The 17,239-nt window shown below is 38.3% G+C and overlaps 1 protein-coding gene across 3 annotated transcripts in view; it reads left to right on the forward strand.

Annotated features, from left to right (window-relative positions):
• Positions 1-17,239, forward strand: part of LRBA (LPS responsive beige-like anchor protein) — a 781,201-nt gene that overhangs the window by 723,191 nt on the left and 40,771 nt on the right. For all 3 annotated transcript variants that reach the window (XM_042983782.1, XM_042983784.1, XM_042983783.1), the window contains 3 exons: positions 7,174-7,263; positions 11,636-11,813; positions 16,214-16,276. In XM_042983782.1, the coding sequence (XP_042839716.1) occupies positions 7,174-7,263; positions 11,636-11,813; positions 16,214-16,276 (331 nt within the window). The remainder of the gene's footprint in view (positions 1-7,173; positions 7,264-11,635; positions 11,814-16,213; positions 16,277-17,239) is intronic.

Here is a 17,239-nt window from a genome sequence, read left to right on the forward strand (position 1 = left end):
ATAATTTTATCTTCTAGTTCACCTATTCTCTCCTCTGCCTCTTCAATCCGAGCCGTAGTTGTCTCCATTTTATTTTGCAGCTCGTTGACAGCATTTTTTAGCTCCTCCTGGCTGTTCCTTAGTCCCTTGATCTCTGTAGCAAGAGATTCTCTGCTGTCCTTTATACTGTTTTCAAGCCCAGTGATTAATTTTATGACTATTATTCTAAATTCACTTTCTGTTATATTGTTTAAATCCTTTTTGATCAGTTCATTAGCTGTTGTTATTTCCTGGAGATTCTTCTGAGGGGAATTCTTCCGTTTGGTCATTTGGGATAGTCCCTGGAGTGATGAGGACCTGCAGGGCACTTCCCCTGTGCTGTGGTGTATAACTGGAGTTGGTGGGCGGGGCCACAGTCAGTCCTGATGTCTGTCCCCAGCCCACTGCTGGGGCCACAGTCAGACTGGTGTGTGCCTTCTCTTCCCCTCTCCTAGGGGCGGGATTCACTGTGGGGTGGTGTGGCCCATCTGGGCTACTTGCACACTGCCAGGCTTGTGTTGCTGGGGATCTGGCGTATTAGCTGGGGTGGATCGGCAGGGTGCACAGGGGCGGGAGGGGCAGGCTTAGCTCGCTTTTCCTTCAGAGATGCTTCGGGAGGGGCACCGGGAGGGAATCAGACCCGCTGGAGGGATGGATCCGCAGAATCACAGCTTTGGGTGTTTGCTCGGTGCAGGCAAGTTCCCTGGCAGGAACTGGTTCCCTTTGGGATTTTGGCTGGGGGATGGGCGAGGGAGATGGTGCTGGCGAGTGCCTCTGTTCCCCGCCAAGCTGAGCTCTGTCATCTGGGCCTCAACAACTCTCCCTCCCGTTGTCCTCCAGCCCTCCTGTTTTCTGAGCAGAGCTGTTAACTTATAACCTTCCAGATGTTAAGTCCTGCTTGCTGTCGGGACACACTCCACCGGCCCCTCCGCTTTTGTGAGCCAGACTCGGGGGCTCTGCTTGGCTGGCGGGCCGCCCCTCCACCCCGGCTCCCTCCCACCAGTCTGTGGAGCGCACACCGCCTCGCCGCCCTACCTACCCTCTTCCATGGGCCTCTCTTCTGAGCTTGGCTCCGGAGACTCCGTTCTGCTAGTCCTCTGGTGGTTTTCTGGGTTAGTTAGGCAGGTGTATGTGGAATCTAAGTGATCAGCAGGACACGCGGTAAGCCCAGCGTCCTCCTACCCTGCCATCTTCCCAGGATCTCCTTGAGGGGCTTTTTCAAATCACACATAATCCCCCAGAATTTCTCACATAGCCCTTAAGAATCCTGTATAGTGAAACACTGAAGTGTTGTCACATCCCTCAGCTGTGTTAGGGTGAAGAAATGAGAATTACTGCCTTCATTGGCATCTTTCAGACATTCCCTGTAAGAATCCTTGGTCTCTTACTAATACCAGTTAGCAGACTTCCCTTACATTCCCTATTCTCCCCCTTGCCCACATTTGGCCTTGTCAAGAACTGTACTCATGTCTCAAGCTTGGTTTTGTCCCTAGTTCAAACCTAGGTGAGGCATAAGGGTCTGGGTGAGCCAGTTATGTATAATAGGCACTTGGTATACTTTTTTGTTGTGTGAATACTGTGTGCAAGGTGGTGTTCTACCAGTTTCACACCACTAAAATATACGACATTCTCATCTTTTATGGTATAATTGAAGAGACAGACTAGTAATGTATGAGAAGTCACAAAATATGACAAGGAAGCTTGAATCAAGTGTGTAATCAGCAAAATTAACAGGCTATAAGATTTGGGAATAAGTACACCAAATAGGTGGAACTCAAGCAAGGTTTTCTAGAGAGGGGTGGGACTCAGAAAATTGTAGATGAGGGTGACCATTCTAGAAGCGGGCAGTCCCATGTGAGAAAATATAAGGGAGAAAGAGCTGGTTATATGTGTGTAAGAAGAGCAGCGTTACTGAAAAAGAACACTGTATGAGGGAATTGGATGAGGTAATAAAAGTTGAGAGATGTGAGAAGACCTTTATTGCTTGCCATTAGGCCTTTATCTTTTAATGACCGGGGATTAATCAAAGACATTTGATCAAGAGAATATTGCATAAAGGAGGGTTTGGGGAAACTTAATTCTGCAGGATATGTTGAAGGAAGAAACTAAAGAGATTACTGTAATCCTCAATACCTGAAATTATAAGGGGCTTGGATTCAGAAATGAGTGATGGATATGAGAGACTTTATAAAGCAAGTGATTGGGTCTGGTGACTGATTATCTATGAAAGGAGGAGATAAAATTTTTAAAGTAAGAATCTGAGCATAAAAGAAAAATCAAAAAAGAAGGTTAACCCTAGACTAAAGAATGCTAGAATAAAATTAGTTTTTCCAGATTTTAGACACGTTAATTTTCGGTGTGCTGATGCATACCATATGCACAGTATACATAGATGGCCATTAGGCAGCAGTGTAAATGGGCACTTCATAGAAATCAATAATCCTCTGGTTTTAGATATGAAAATCTTGCTCATAGAAGAAAGATTTGTAGTTGTGACAGAAAAAATTTCCAGGGCAGAAAGTGTAGATTGATAATATCAGAGTGCTAGCAGAGAACTTGCAGGGATGAGTTCATTTATTGATGAGAAAGAACAGAAATCAGTAGAAGACAGAGAATAAAGAAGGTTAAAGAACCAGCCTGGGGCAAAGCCGTGAAAGCCACAGAAGAGACAATGTCAAGAAACTAGGGTGTGATCGACAGTTTAGACTGCTACAGAGACCAGGGTGAATGACAAATGGTAGGTGAGTTGTAGAAACAATGAAAAGAATCTAGAACTGTCAGTTGATGATATAAAGTGTGACTACAAGAATTTGAGATTACAGGGACAGCTAGCTGGCTCAGTCGATAAAGTGTGCTACTCTTGATCTCAGGGTCCGAGTTCAAGCCCCAAGTTGGGCATGGAGCCTACTTAAAATGAAATAAAAGGACTTTGAGGTTATAATCATTACCTTACAATCTTACTCCATAATTTTCACACTTGAAAAAGCCCTTCTATCGTATATTTATCACCAAGAACTCAAAGGTTAGTCCAGAGTTAAAATATTTGTGTCTAAGAATTCTGCAGTCTTTTTAGATGTTGGGAGGACTTGGAAAGAAAATAATTATTTAACTTGTGTGGGATAACACAGTTTTTATTCTGTCATTGAGAGAATAATCAGACCACTATATACATGACCTGAAAAAACCTTTTCCTGAAAGAGGAATGCACAAATTCTACTAAAATTTTAAGACTTAAAAAAAATGTTAAAAAAGAACATTGATATTTTTGAAAGTTGTCTTACCATCATATCCTTTTTATTTCAAAACAATGTAAAATACAAAGCAAGACATGTATTATCAAGATCAGTTACATTAAGCTTATATCTATAATTAAGATTAATATGCAATAATGTCATTATTCTTAGTTTCTCTGTAGTAGTTAATGTTACTGATCATTCTGTTTGGAACTCTCACCTTACGGCTTCTGTATCACCCGATCCTGCTCCCCTACTCCTAACTCTTCCTCTTCTGTTTTCTTCATTAGTTTTTTGTATGATGCCCTAAATATGACTATTTCCCAAGGGCCAGCTCTAGGTCCTTTTGTGTCTCATGTATTTTCTTCCTGGAGTTTAACCAGTGAGTTTCATACTGTGTGCAGAGCACTAAGATTTCTCAGAATTGCCTCAGGAGCTGCAAAGGAAGCTTATTAAGGATGGCTTTATCCACTTTTAAAGTAGATAGCCCTATACCTATATTTTTAACATACTGGGGTTTCATGTTATATTGCATTTGGAAAAAGGAAGCCATTTCTGCTGCTTAAAAATACATATATACAGGGAGAGAGAAAGATGTAAAACCACTGACTGACATTTCTCTTTTATGAATTATAATTAAATCAATACTCATCTTTCATTTTAGAGCCAGTCTTGGGTTTTCTTTTGCTCATTGGATATCTCAACATGAGTAGATTGCTATCACTATCTCTTTAGATTCCACATGTCACATAAAATATATTTTCTCATGGCAAACTAGCTCTCCTAACAGAAACTTGTATTTCCATTCATTTCTTTACTACTCTCGAAAATATGCAAGTTCAAAAGAAAAGAACTAGTCTGGCTTTTTTCTTCATTGGTCAAAGTCCCCGTACTCTATGACCTGTTGATTTTTCCTTAGTCCCTGGCTCACATACTTATCTCTTTTTTTCAAACACAATGACTTCCATAAAGACTGAGATATATAATCCCTTTTGATTTGGACTGGTGTCTGAACCTTCAAAGAGATATTTTTGTCTCTGGGTGCTTAGCACTGAAGTATATTTTGAAATCTTGAGCCATACTCCAGTTTCCTAAAATAATATGTTCATCATTATCATTATTCATTCCTGAAACATTTCTTCCTTTCCTTCGCTATTTTAGCTGTGTTAGATGGGGATCATACTGAGCCCCAAACCTGATAATGCAGCATTTTATTTAGTGCTTTGTATGTGCTAAAGTACTGTACTAAATACTTTGTAAGTATTATTTAATTTTATAAATGATTCTGTGAACTGGGTATTATTCTCTACTTTGTAGATGACGGACAGAGATTAAGCTAAATCACACAGCAGATAAATGACAAAGTCCAGATTAACACTCTTAGCCATCTGATGCCACAGGCCAAGTATGGAAGTTATCTCTTCCTCCCTCTACTTTATTTAAATAGGAAAAAAGACATGAGGGCCTTTGGGCAGGGACCACCAAAAGCAGCAGTCAAGGGCAATGGCACTGGTTTTGCCAACTCTTCTTAAAAGAAATTTAAAACTCACATTCCTATTTGTCCATAAATCAGTGTATCATAAAATAGCAATCCCACCTGTTTCTTTGTGACTACCTCTGGGCTTCAAGCTCTCCCATGGTGTGATACTTTTTCTTCTTCAAGATTGTCCTGATGTTGATCATAAATTGATTTCACTGATCAAAAACATTTTAGAAGTTCTGAAATGATCCTAGTCTCTGTTCCTTGCTCCCTATTGGCTCCTTTTCTTATTTCTAAAGTCTAACAACAGTCTTATCTCCTGCTATTAAAACCAAACTTGCCTAGCTGTGCTACTTTACTAACTGTGTCTGAACATACTTTGTGATGAAGATGGTGATGATGATGGTGATGATGATGATAATAGAGATAACTTATTAATTCATTCATTAGGTTGTAGGCTCCTGCTTTTTGGTGCTCAGTTTTTTGTACCCTAGACCTTGGTATAGTACCTAAAAGATAAGAAGAAAGGATAGCTTAATGGCCCAGAGTATTAGCTTTAGAATCATGCTGCTTAGGTGCAAATTTTGAGTCTGCCATTTGTATGACCTTGGACAAGATATTTAAGTTCTTTGTGCATTATTTTCTTTATCTTTATAGATAAGATGGGTATAGTAAAGGACTCACATCATATAGTTTAAAGATTAGCTGATAAAAGATAGTAAACCACTTAGAAAAATTCCTGGTAAATAGTAAGTACTAAATAAATATTTGTTGGTATTATCAGCCCTTAATGAATACTTGTTGACTGCATATTGTGGGTCTAATCTATACCAAGCATTTTGCTATGGTTTTTATGTAAATATCATTTAATTCTTAATATAGCATGTTGTAGATACTATTATTGTGTACATTTTACATGAGAGAAAATTGAAACTTAGAGAGGTTATTAAATAACTTACCTGGATCACAGAGCTTATAAGTGGTATGCATTCAGGATTTGAACATGGTCTGTTTAACTTCAAAACCCATCTTCCACCATACCACTCAGCTTTCACAGAGGTGTTTTCCAATCTCTTCTGCCTAAGCAAATGATAGAGCACTCCTTGAACTCATTGAAACAACTGTATAACCTTCTGAGTGTATTTGCCCTGCTTTCTATATTGGGAATGCATTCAAGGACTGAAACATTGAGACCTAATACTGCTATGTGCATAGTTGACGATTATTGAACGCATAAATGAATGAATTGCTGTCATTGTTTCCTACAAGATTCACTGTAAAGGACTACGAGTGGTATCCTCAACGAATAAAAAAAGGAAATTAATCCTGGATAATGATTATAGTTCCTTGTTTATGAAATATTAATTGCCTGTAGTCCTACAGAGCATATAAAAATTAAGGATCTATTTTCTTAAGGATTAAAAAAATAACATGATGAACATATATTCTCTTATGAATTTGAGAAGTTTTCCTCATTCATTTAACCTGGAACTTCAGAATACTGTCATGGTGTTGAGACAGTCTTTGTGTATATTTGCTTCCTTCGGTCTCCTCACACGTACTATATATCATTCACCCAATTTAGGGATCTAACAGTAAAGTAGATAGATAGATCAGGTCCTTGCTCTCATAGATCTTGTATTTTAGTGGAAGAGACTGGCATAAACAAGTAAACAAATAAAGTAATTAGAGATAGTGATAGCATCTGGCATTTAGTAGTTTCCCATGATGAAGGAGTTGTTGGTGATTGGGAAGTGAGCATCTGTGCTAGGTGTACAGGAAGATCCATGGTAAGGGATTGCCTTGCAAAGGGTGCATGTACACGTCTTTCAGAAAGAGCATGCACATGTTTCTTATGTTTAGTTAGTCCCTGTTTTAACTGTCTCATGCTTGGGTGCAACATATGGCTTTTACTTTGTTGTTTAGCCACCTAAGTTCAAAGAGACTGTCAACAATAATGCTCTTTCTATGGCAAAAATAATAGCATCAAGCCATTTTCACAGGTGCTATGTTTCTTTTTTCCTCCTTTCTACTTCCCACGATGAAATGGGGCCTAGAATCAAAGCAGCAATAGGTTTTCTCTATACCTGTAAAAGATTAGCTTTAGTCATCAGGGATGATGCAAGCAGGAGAAAAAAATGCAAGAAAACAGAGATGAAGCCAAAAAGGACAATTTCTGATTGTAATAGCTGGTTTCTGTTTCATATCACTGAGCAAGATGAGAAGGTTTCATGGGTTTTATAGAACAGCTTACACAGTACTAAAGGATGACCTCACCCTCAGTGCCCTTGCCAGGTGCTTAGACCCACTGTGAAAACACAAAGTTGATTTTCAATGTGAAACAAGCCAGAAGTATGGAATGACATTTTCAGGTGACAGTTGTGGTTCTACTGCCTATAATTAGTACCTCTTAACCCTCAAACTTGCCTGTGCCGTTTTCAGGCTGTTGAAGCTCAAATCCGAAGTTTTGGACAGACACCTTCTCAACTACTCATAGAGCCCCATCCTCCCAGAGGTTCTGCTATGCAAGTGGTAAGTGCTGCTTACACTCTTTTCATTTCTTGCCTCTGAGACCATGCTTGACATTCATAACAGTGTTTTTGTTGTACTTGAGATTCCCTACCACATCTGAGCCTGTTCTTTTTATGTGATGTCAACCTACTAACAACCAGCAAATATTAGTACATGCTGTTCTGGAGTCTTTGGAAACGTAAACATTGCTCCAGTGCTCTCCTATCTCATCAGCTCATGTTTTGCATTGAAGAATTAAAAGACTTACCATTGTCACATATCCTCACTGCAGGATAATGGCTCCGGACATAGGATTGATGAGTTTTCTGATTTGATCCTATGAGTTTCTAGATTAGTTTTGCTAATGTGTTTGTTCTTTACATCTTTACAATATGTTTTTCAGTTTGGGAATTTTATAACTAATCCTAGTACATAGGATATTGTTACTAAGGATAATGGATCGCAGAGAGAAGAAAAGATGGTTTGATATACATACCACCCAAAGCTTAATGCAGTGATTTATATTTCTCATGATTCTGAGGGTTAGGCAGGCACTTCTGCTTTTCTCACCTTGGCTCCCTCATGCACTGCTGTGGGGTGGGCTGCGGTGGCCAGACTTCTGTTTCCATGTGGTCTTTCATCATCAAGGAAGTTAGCCCAAGCCACTTCCACAGTAGGAACAGTGTTCCAAGAGAACACTTCTGCAAGACTTCTTGAAGCTTGCTCTCACACATCATTTACACCACACTTTATTGGTCCAGCCCAGAATCAGGAGCTGGAGATGGTAGAATTTTGACCAATACTCGGAAGGAGACAGTTGCAGCAAAGAGAGCAAGAGATAGAGATGTGGCCCTTTCACTTCTGGCTGTTTGTTTTTTTTTCTTTCTCTTTCCATCTCACCATCTTCCTTGTGTATTTTTCCTTTTCGCCCTCTATGTCATCTTTCTCCTTCCAAACCTTTCTCCCCTTCTTTCTCTAGGTGTGAATTGGCCATCACAATAAACTATAAGCATTTTAAAAATTACTTGCATCATGGGGTGCCTGGGTGGCTCAGTCGGTTAGGCATCCGACTTTTGGTTTCAGCTCAGGTCATGATCTCGCAGTTCATGAGTTTGAGCCCTGTATCAGGCCCTGTGCCTGTAGTATAGAGTTTGTTTGGGATTCTCTCTCCTCTTCCTCTCTGCCCCTACCCCACTTGATCTCTCTTTCAAAATAAATAAACTTTAAAAAAATTAAAAAGAAATTATTTGCATCATGTTTTCCCCTAAGTGTTTTTAAATAGGTGAAATCAGATTCAAGGTAACTTAAGGGGTAACCAGTAAGCAGAAGATTATACAAAGAGCAAACATTTAGCAAGAACAGTGGAAAATAATGCCATAAAAATAGTAAGAATGATTTATGTTTGTGGTTTAGAATTAGTTTTAGTAATAGCTTGTCAGTGAGACTCAGGATATCATGATGCTGGCTAATGGAAACACCTCCACTGCTCCAGTGACTTTCTACCTGGGTCTCTGCACAGATTTGGTCACCGGGGCAAGGAAGGAGCTCCTACTTCCAAGCCTCTCTCACATGGCAAAAGGATTCATTGCGGCAGACCAGCTTTCTAGGGTAGGAAGGCACATGCTCATATAGGATTGGGTACAGTCTTTCCCATTATCTGTATCCTCTGAATTGAATCCCTGAACTCCTTTCCAGACTTGTACAAATTGTGCTTTTCATCTTACACATATGTGGGTGGGAAACAAAGGTGTGTTGGAAAGAAACCAGAGTCGTCAACAAGTGCATATTTAATCTGGGAAATCTGAATGAAATTTGGCGAGCATTTTCCTACTTCTGCCTCAAACTTGACTCCCGGAGGCTCCTGGGATTGATTAGATGAAGGATTGTTTCTCTGATCCCTGTTTTACCAACTGTCCTCATCTATAGCTGTTGCCATCACTGCAGACTAGCCCAGTATGCTGGAATGTGCTTTCTCTTATTCCTAGTCCTCCTTATTCCATACTTAACCAACCAAGGATATGATGGAACTCCCAAGAGTTTCCTCCTCCTTGCCTGCACTGGGAGCACTAGTCAATATGGAGTATGTAGAACAGACTGGAGGGACAGCTTGTTGTAAGAATGTAGTGCACAGTTCGGGATATGATGTCTGCGGCTTTCTGTGGAAAGTAGCTTGTCCTTGTCATGTAGCTAAAAGTTGGCCCACTAGAGTCACTGTGTAAACAAGACCCTCTCCTAACACATTAGAGATTTTTCTGTTTTTTTTTTAGGGCATAAACATTGGAATTATTCAATTTCAGTTTAATTGTATTTACAATATGAACTGTTAAGCTCAAAAATAACTGTCAACTTCCTTTCAGTGAGACTTTATGATGTATGTTATACCCTGACTTTCTCAGAGTTTATAAATTAACTTTAGTAAATATTATTTTTTTTAAAAAACTACATAACTGAAAAATAAGGCTTGGTACTCCAAAATGATGTTCATTTCCTTTTCCCAGACTTCTTTAAAACTAGCTTGTAGGGTATTGTATTTGTTGTTGCTCATTGTTTCTCATTTTTACCCAATTTCACAGAGTTCCTTAAAAACTATATAAAAGGTTCTTTGTATGACAAAAAATACTAATTGATATAGAGGTTTTAAAAATTAGAGGCCCAAATGTTTATTGTTTTTACTGCCATTCAGATGAATCCCCCCACCATCAACTGTCAGTGCACCCCATCACACACACACACACACACACACATGAATAAAGCAGAAATTAAAGCCACCTCGTGCTGCGTTAAGTGCATGAGCCATAATATACACCAGGTGTAGTAATTAGCAGGCACACGAAGGCTGCCTATTTGTCTGGTTTTGCTGCTGTTGCTGTATCCCCCTGTGTTTTCACACCATCAGATAGTTGGATTTAATTGAGGCCACATCAGATGAGGCATTACTGACACCTTTAATTGAATGAGCATCCAGGGAGGATTAACTCATAATATTGATTGGCTTTTAGCCACTTGCTCAGAAGGGTGTCTGGGTAGCTTATTAGTTGCCTTTATTTACACCTTTATGCAAAGAGTGCAAATAGGAATTCTTAGTGCAATATGTTTTTCTAAGTACTCTTAATAACTTTTTTAAAAGGACTGATAATAAAAATGCAAATGTATTTAATTTTTTATTAGCAGTTCTGAATAAATATGTGTTAAATATATGTGCCTACACATTTACATATACCTGGTGTTTTGAAATATGGCAGTAGGAAAGCAGCCAGAAGCACTTCATCAAAGTGTTTCAATTGTGAATGATACTAATCAGCTATTAGAAAATAGACATGGTAGAAGAGGGTTGCTGAAAACGTACAGTGCAATTACTGTGTGATAGCATACCACCACAACATATAAATAAAGCCAGTAAATCAGAGTGCTGTTATATATGTCTTGGATTATGACATATGAGTTGTAGGAATGTTCTAAATCCTTAGTAGTTTTCAAGATTTATTTTGTTGCTAGTTATTAGAACAGACAGTGATTTTTGTTTAACATTTTCAATTACTTGCTGCTTTGGAAAGGAGAAATCAGAAGTCTTGAGCTTTAGGTTTGTTTTGTTTTTTGTTTTGTTTTGTTTTTTTACCAAGGGAGAGGAGGGGCATCTAGTTATTTTTCTTTATCCTTAGTGATAGCAGAAAACAGTAGCATTTCCATTATAATAGGGCAGTGTTTATGACTTGGTACACTATATAAATATATTGTTTTTACAAATGCATTTAATTATGCATTGCTTTGAAACACCTTTATAATTAAGTTTGTATATTACATTCATAAGTTATTTCTCTACTGTAATAATACATATATGTGTATAATTGTTGTTTATAAATATATGTTTTAATTATCTCTTTATTTAGTTGTCAAAAATGTTCATGCTACCTCAACACAACTTTTGACGATCTTTGGAAATTACCTTGCCTTGCTTTTGTACCTGTTACCTATCCTCATTCTGTTTTTTTGTTTTTTTTTTTTGTACTTGACACACTATAGCAATTGGAATGGTTTAATGCAATCCCCAATACTTTGCCTATTTAGAATCTAAATAAAACCATTTCTTTAGTTCTTCATGGGAGTGGGGTAGGGAAGGGAGCTAATAAAATTTATGGATTTTTAAAAGGTTTCTGTTAAGGTATTCTACTTCAGTCACTAAAACATTCAACTAATGACATACATGAAAAACAAGCCAATCCTAACTGCTGTTTCTATAAACCTTTCTGCTCACCATGCTCTCAGCTGCAACCTGTGTTAACATGGTCTTTCCTCTTCTTTTCCTGCACCCTCTCTCTTTCTTGTCTTTCTTTGTCTTTTCCTTCTTGTATATTTGGGTCTTGTCATGCCCACTCAACAGTATCTCCTCCTGCAGAGTCCATTGATGTTCACAGACCAAGCCCAGCAGGATGTTATCATGGTCCTAAAGTTTCCCTCCAACTCCCCTGTCACTCATGTGGCAGCTAACACCCAGCCTGGTCTGGCGACTCCTGCTGTGATCACAGTCACTGCTAACAGGCTATTTGCGGTGAACAAGTGGCACAACCTTCCTGGTAAGTAAAGAAGTATCATTGTAATGCATAGTAACTGCTGCACACTGTATAAAGATATTATAATATACACGTAAATATCTCAACATTTGAGCTTTTCAATTTCCCAGCATTAGTCTGAATCAAAATATTTACTAGTTTGAAAGGCTTAAAGAAGTCCCCTCTGCGGTATATAATACAAATGTTAAAGCATCACCTATTCTTTGGCATGTGGTGGTTTGTCTTTATTCCTTGTAAGTAAATATTATTTCTAATATCTTAATATAATGATATTCTATATTGTGTCCATATGCAGTTTATATTTATTTATCAGATGTTCTCCTTTTTTCCACTTATTAGTTTACTCAATAAACACTTTTGATTGCCTGTTTATGTGCCTTTTGTGTATAACATCATATTATTTATCATGAATGACAGAAAAAAAGAACACTTAAGTTACACAGCCAAAGTACTACAAACCCATAAGTACATTCTGTTTTTCCATTATATGTTGAATAGTCGGGGTAACTAACAGCAAGATACTGAAATAACCCTTAGAAACATAAACCAGTGTTTGAGGAGACCTGAGAGTACATCTAATCCAGCCCCATGTTTTACCAATGAAGATACTGAGCCCCAGGGAGCTTGCCTTGTTCAGTATCACATATGGCCAGTCAGTGGCAGAGCCATGTTTGAACCCAAGTTTTCTGACTCAAATTTTATGATCACCCCTCTATGATTTATTACCTCTCATTAGAACAGGAATGTTGGGATCTGGATTTAGCACTGTTCTTTTTGGCAACTAGTTAGAAATTCTAATTTTAAGAAGGAAAATCTTCTAAAGTCCTGACAATTATAGGCTTTTTTTCCAAGCCATTGTTTTAGGTGGGAAAATGTAAAAGATAGATTTTAATAGTCTGTTAACTTGTCATTAAATCTGTAAAGTGTGCATAAAGTACTGCTCATTATAAAACCTGAGCTGGTTGCAAAAATATAAATTCTTGAACAGGGCCTCATGCCAAATTAAATGCAAAAGCTTTTAGAATGGAACAGAATTGAATTGACATTCAAACAAAAACTTGGTGCACTGACTATGCTCAATAAGGTACTTATCATGAAGAATCTGCGGTTGGTATCAGAATTTATTAAATATGGCCATTGCCTGGCTATTAGAAAGGAAATGAATGCCAGTATTTGATTAGAGAATAGATTTCAGGAAAAGTAGAAAAGGTAAAAATCGAGGTATATATAATTGTCTCCATTATTAGGTCCTTTTATTCCTTTTTCTTCAAGTGAACTTGTCTTATAGTGATAAATGTGTATGTAGATGACATACTTATATTTTGGGACTAAAGATAATAATTTAACAAATGTGATTTTTGTATTCTCTCAAAAGCATTTGTTAGAGGAAAAACATGCTGGTGGTGGGTTCTGTCGACCACACTAGAGGATTACCTACGCTGGGTGCAGTTACTCTTAGCTTGGCAAAAGCACCAGTGCGTGTGGTGTCAGGGCCAGCACAAAGGATGCTTATCCTGAGTGGCTGTGTGTGGCAGCTCTGAGAACTTCTTCAGTCTAAACAGAGTGACAGCATATGTGAGGAGAAAAACCTTTTCAATTGCTGGAAAGCCCTGGCTGCTCTCTGCTGCTGACTTGAGCCTCGCAAAGAATGAACTCGGCAGGAACTGGCTCAACCAAAGGGCTACTAGGTCTCCAACTGATAACTCAGGTTGTTAGGTACACTCCAAAAGCACTGATGACGAGCTCCTGGCACTCCCATTTTGAGCAGGCCCATTTCCTGGACTGGAAAGCTTGCTTGCCTTAGTAGCTGGCTGTCAGGTGTTCTTTTCCCTACTTCCACTTTTTCTATAGATATGTAAACTGATTTAGGGGCAGCATCTCTCTGCTGGAGTGCCACTTAGGGTACACCCAACTGTTCCCATCCCAAGCTCACCATTCTGTAAGATAAGAACTTGGGGGACAGCATATGTTTTGCCAATTCTTTGCCTGTAATTCTCTCCAGTGAGCCTCCTTTGTGTCTGTATCTTGTGTCACTAATGGGTTTTGTCCCCACCCTCTGGCTTTACACTATGACAGAGCAGCTCCTCACCAGATAAATATATATGGGAATACACAGGTAGTTATCCTTCTACAATATGATCTCCAATTCTGAGCTTACACCTGTACCTAAAAATGTTAAGCATCCATTTTATTAAATCTATGTCTCATTCCAAGTATGTTTATATAAATCTGATTTTTCATTCTATCTTGTTCTACCTTTACCTTGCCTTGATATACCTTGATTTAAAACAAATGTCAGGCAGAAGAATGTCAGAAATCCTTAACAGTTTTTCTTCAATGAAAATCAAATTCATGTTATGCTGTTATTTTTAAATTTAGATTCTTGTTCTTTTCTGAGAATCTATGATTTCCATAGTTTGTTCACTAGACAGCTAGCTCCTATCATTTCTTTCAGCAGTGTCTGTGTCCTCATTTAAAAAGAAAACAATCATCTTTATTTTTCTTTCTCATTCATAGGGCCTTACAGGAACTGTGTGTGGGGGGCGGGGAGCGGGGAATGAAAGAATAGCTGCTAACATTTAAAGAGCATTTTCTAGGTTCTGGATACTGTTTTAATCTCTTTACACATATTAACTCACTGAATCCCCTCAATCCCTTGGGATGTAGGTTCCACATTTAGGTTGACCCATGAAATCACCGTCTTTACAAGTCAAAATGTGAGGTGTTATTAATTTCATATTGTTCAGTCTAACCCATTTTACAGATTAGGAAACTGAAACACAGAGGCTATATAAACTTGCCCAAGGTCACACAGGCAACTGTCTTTGAGGCCCGACCAAAGATAGTTAACCTCCTAAACCTCTTTCACTGATAGTGTGTCTTTTAATGTTTCTGAGATCCCAGATTCTCAGAGAAGTAGAGAAAAATGATCAAGGTATTAGTGTTGATCAGCACTGGTATCACTGGAAGTAAATGGCACTATTGGGTAAATCAGAGGCTCTGGTGCATTTTCCCTGAACATTCCCTATATGTGTCCTGTGATCTCTGCTGGCAGAGCCAGTAATCAGCAAAGACGATACCTTTAGTAAAAAAAGACTGAGTTATACAGCTTCCTTTCTTCAGCTACCTTAATTTCTTATACATACTCAAATATAATTATTTTTAATGCTAATATTATACTTACCCAGATATTTTATCAGTATTAATGATCTTCGAAACCGCCTTGAAAAGTTGGTATTTGCTAACAGGGGAAATGATGTTTTAATAAGTTTTAAAATAATCTGATGAACTCATTGGAATGTACCCCATTTTTCTTTTCAGCCCCTCAAGGACAGTCAGAAAGATTTCCTAAGTGATGATGGTGTTAAGCAAAGTTCTAATACCAACTAAACAGTAGTTTAAATGCTGATGAGTCTATAAAAGGGAGATACTGACCCCAATGAATGACTGAGTCATTTGGGGAAAATAATTTGGACAGGGGCCCAGGATTTAACTATCAGAATTATAAAGCTGAAAAGATCATCTCTTCCAAACCCTTCAGTTTCAAGTTGCTATTTGCCTAAGTCTCCGTAAATAGCCAGCAGTGGCTCCTGCTTCCTAGCACCTCTTTACCTTAAGTCCTACCTTTCACAGGGAAACAGCCCACAAAATCTCTTCTCAATTACAAAATAAGTATGCAGGAATCTTCAGAACCATTTTGAGAATTGAACAAACTATTCTTAGCGTGGATTGATTTTTGTTATTCATTTGTTTCTCAGAGTATTTTTAAATTGAAACCATGGAAATATTAAATATTAATAAAACTTTTCTTAAAAACCTCAATCCAGTCTTTAAGAAAGTATTTCAGCCAAATGCATTTAACTAAAACATTTATCTGTGGATAGCTTTCTTTATTTTTATTCAAACTTTCAATTGATTGGTTTTAAGTGATGGATGAAACATTAAATGTTCCCTGACTTAGAGCTTTCCCTTTCTCCATCATAAATTGACGTTTTTGTGGATCCTTTGTGCTGCAGCATTCAAAACTGCCTTTTTAAGAAGTAACAAAAAAATAGTATTTGCTACAGTCAGCAGATGGTTGTCACATTTTGTTTTCAGCGCGCTTTACCACTTAATTTTGTTTTGTTGCAGCATCAGAGGTTGCCAGTCAAGCATCTGCTATAGCTTATGGCCCAGGACTGGAGCCACTGCTGATGGCACATGTTCAGAACAGCACTAATCTAAAATAAATGTTTAATAAGCTAGCCATGAAAGCACCTGGATTTTTTTCCCTTAAATTTCACAAAAGTGTATGAGAGATTTAGAGGTTGGAAACAGTTCTACATAAGATTTGACTTCTGCATTTTTATGTAGGTTAGTATATGAAAAATAATGCTTTTTTTTTAATCTTTTGTGAATTCCAGCTCATCAAGGTGCAGTACAAGACCAGCCATACCAGCTGCCAGTGGAAATCGATCCTCTCATAGGTCTGTCACTTCTTTCTCTCTTTGCGATTCATTAAGCTCTGTATGGTGGCCCTGAAGTGTAGATTACAGTTGTTTTTCACTTGCTGGTTGCTGGGAATGGAATTTTCCTGATAAACCATTTGCATGCAAATTGGAATGCAATGAGCTGTGGCTATGCTGGTATTTCATCAACTCCCCCTCGTTGGTTTGCCTAATTTGAACAGGCCTAGGACGCGTGTCACTGAAAATTAATATGGATGCTGTAATAATGTGTGATTGAGAATGCGCATGAAGTACTGTCAGGATAATATTGGATCTTTTCATCACTCAGACTTGTTGATGAGCAGGAGCGAGGCACGTTATGATGAATTGGTGCACCGGTAATGTGATGGAGCTCCTTTGCTAGGGAAATTTTCATAATAACAGTGGGGTTCTTAGCAGCACTGTGTTGTGAAAAATAAAACTGTAGTGCCAGGGTTTCATCATTAAAGGAGATCAATCCTTTCTTCCTGGACCCTCTGTTCAGTGTGAGGGGATTAATGTGCAATTGCAGAGCAGTTTCAAAGTTGAAATATATTGCCCGGCCAATGGCAGTGTTAAGATATTTGTATTCATTTTCCTATGGCCCTACAGCCCAATAAATTGCCATTGGAGGTTAAATTTGTTCAAGGGGGAAAAAAAGAAAAGGGAGGAGACCAGAAAGAGCCATTGGGATGAAATGAGCATCTGCAGCAGATGACTTAGAATATTTAATTGCTTCTGTGCCTTTTGAGTCAGTTAGGCAAAATCTCTAGTTTAGCATTTTTCATTCTTATGGGTGGGAATTTCATACGTGGCTTTACTGAGAGTAACATTATTAACATGTCTTATTAAAGATGCTATTTCAATCACTTTTAGAATAAAATACTTAATTGCCTAGTTATTGGGGGTGTGCTACCATTGTGGATGTTTAGCTTATAATTTTGTTAAGTTTCCCTGGCACAT

The sequence above is a fragment of the Panthera tigris genome, chromosome B1 (genome assembly GCF_018350195.1).
Source record: "Panthera tigris isolate Pti1 chromosome B1, P.tigris_Pti1_mat1.1, whole genome shotgun sequence".
Taxonomy (NCBI): Eukaryota; Metazoa; Chordata; class Mammalia; order Carnivora; family Felidae; genus Panthera; species Panthera tigris.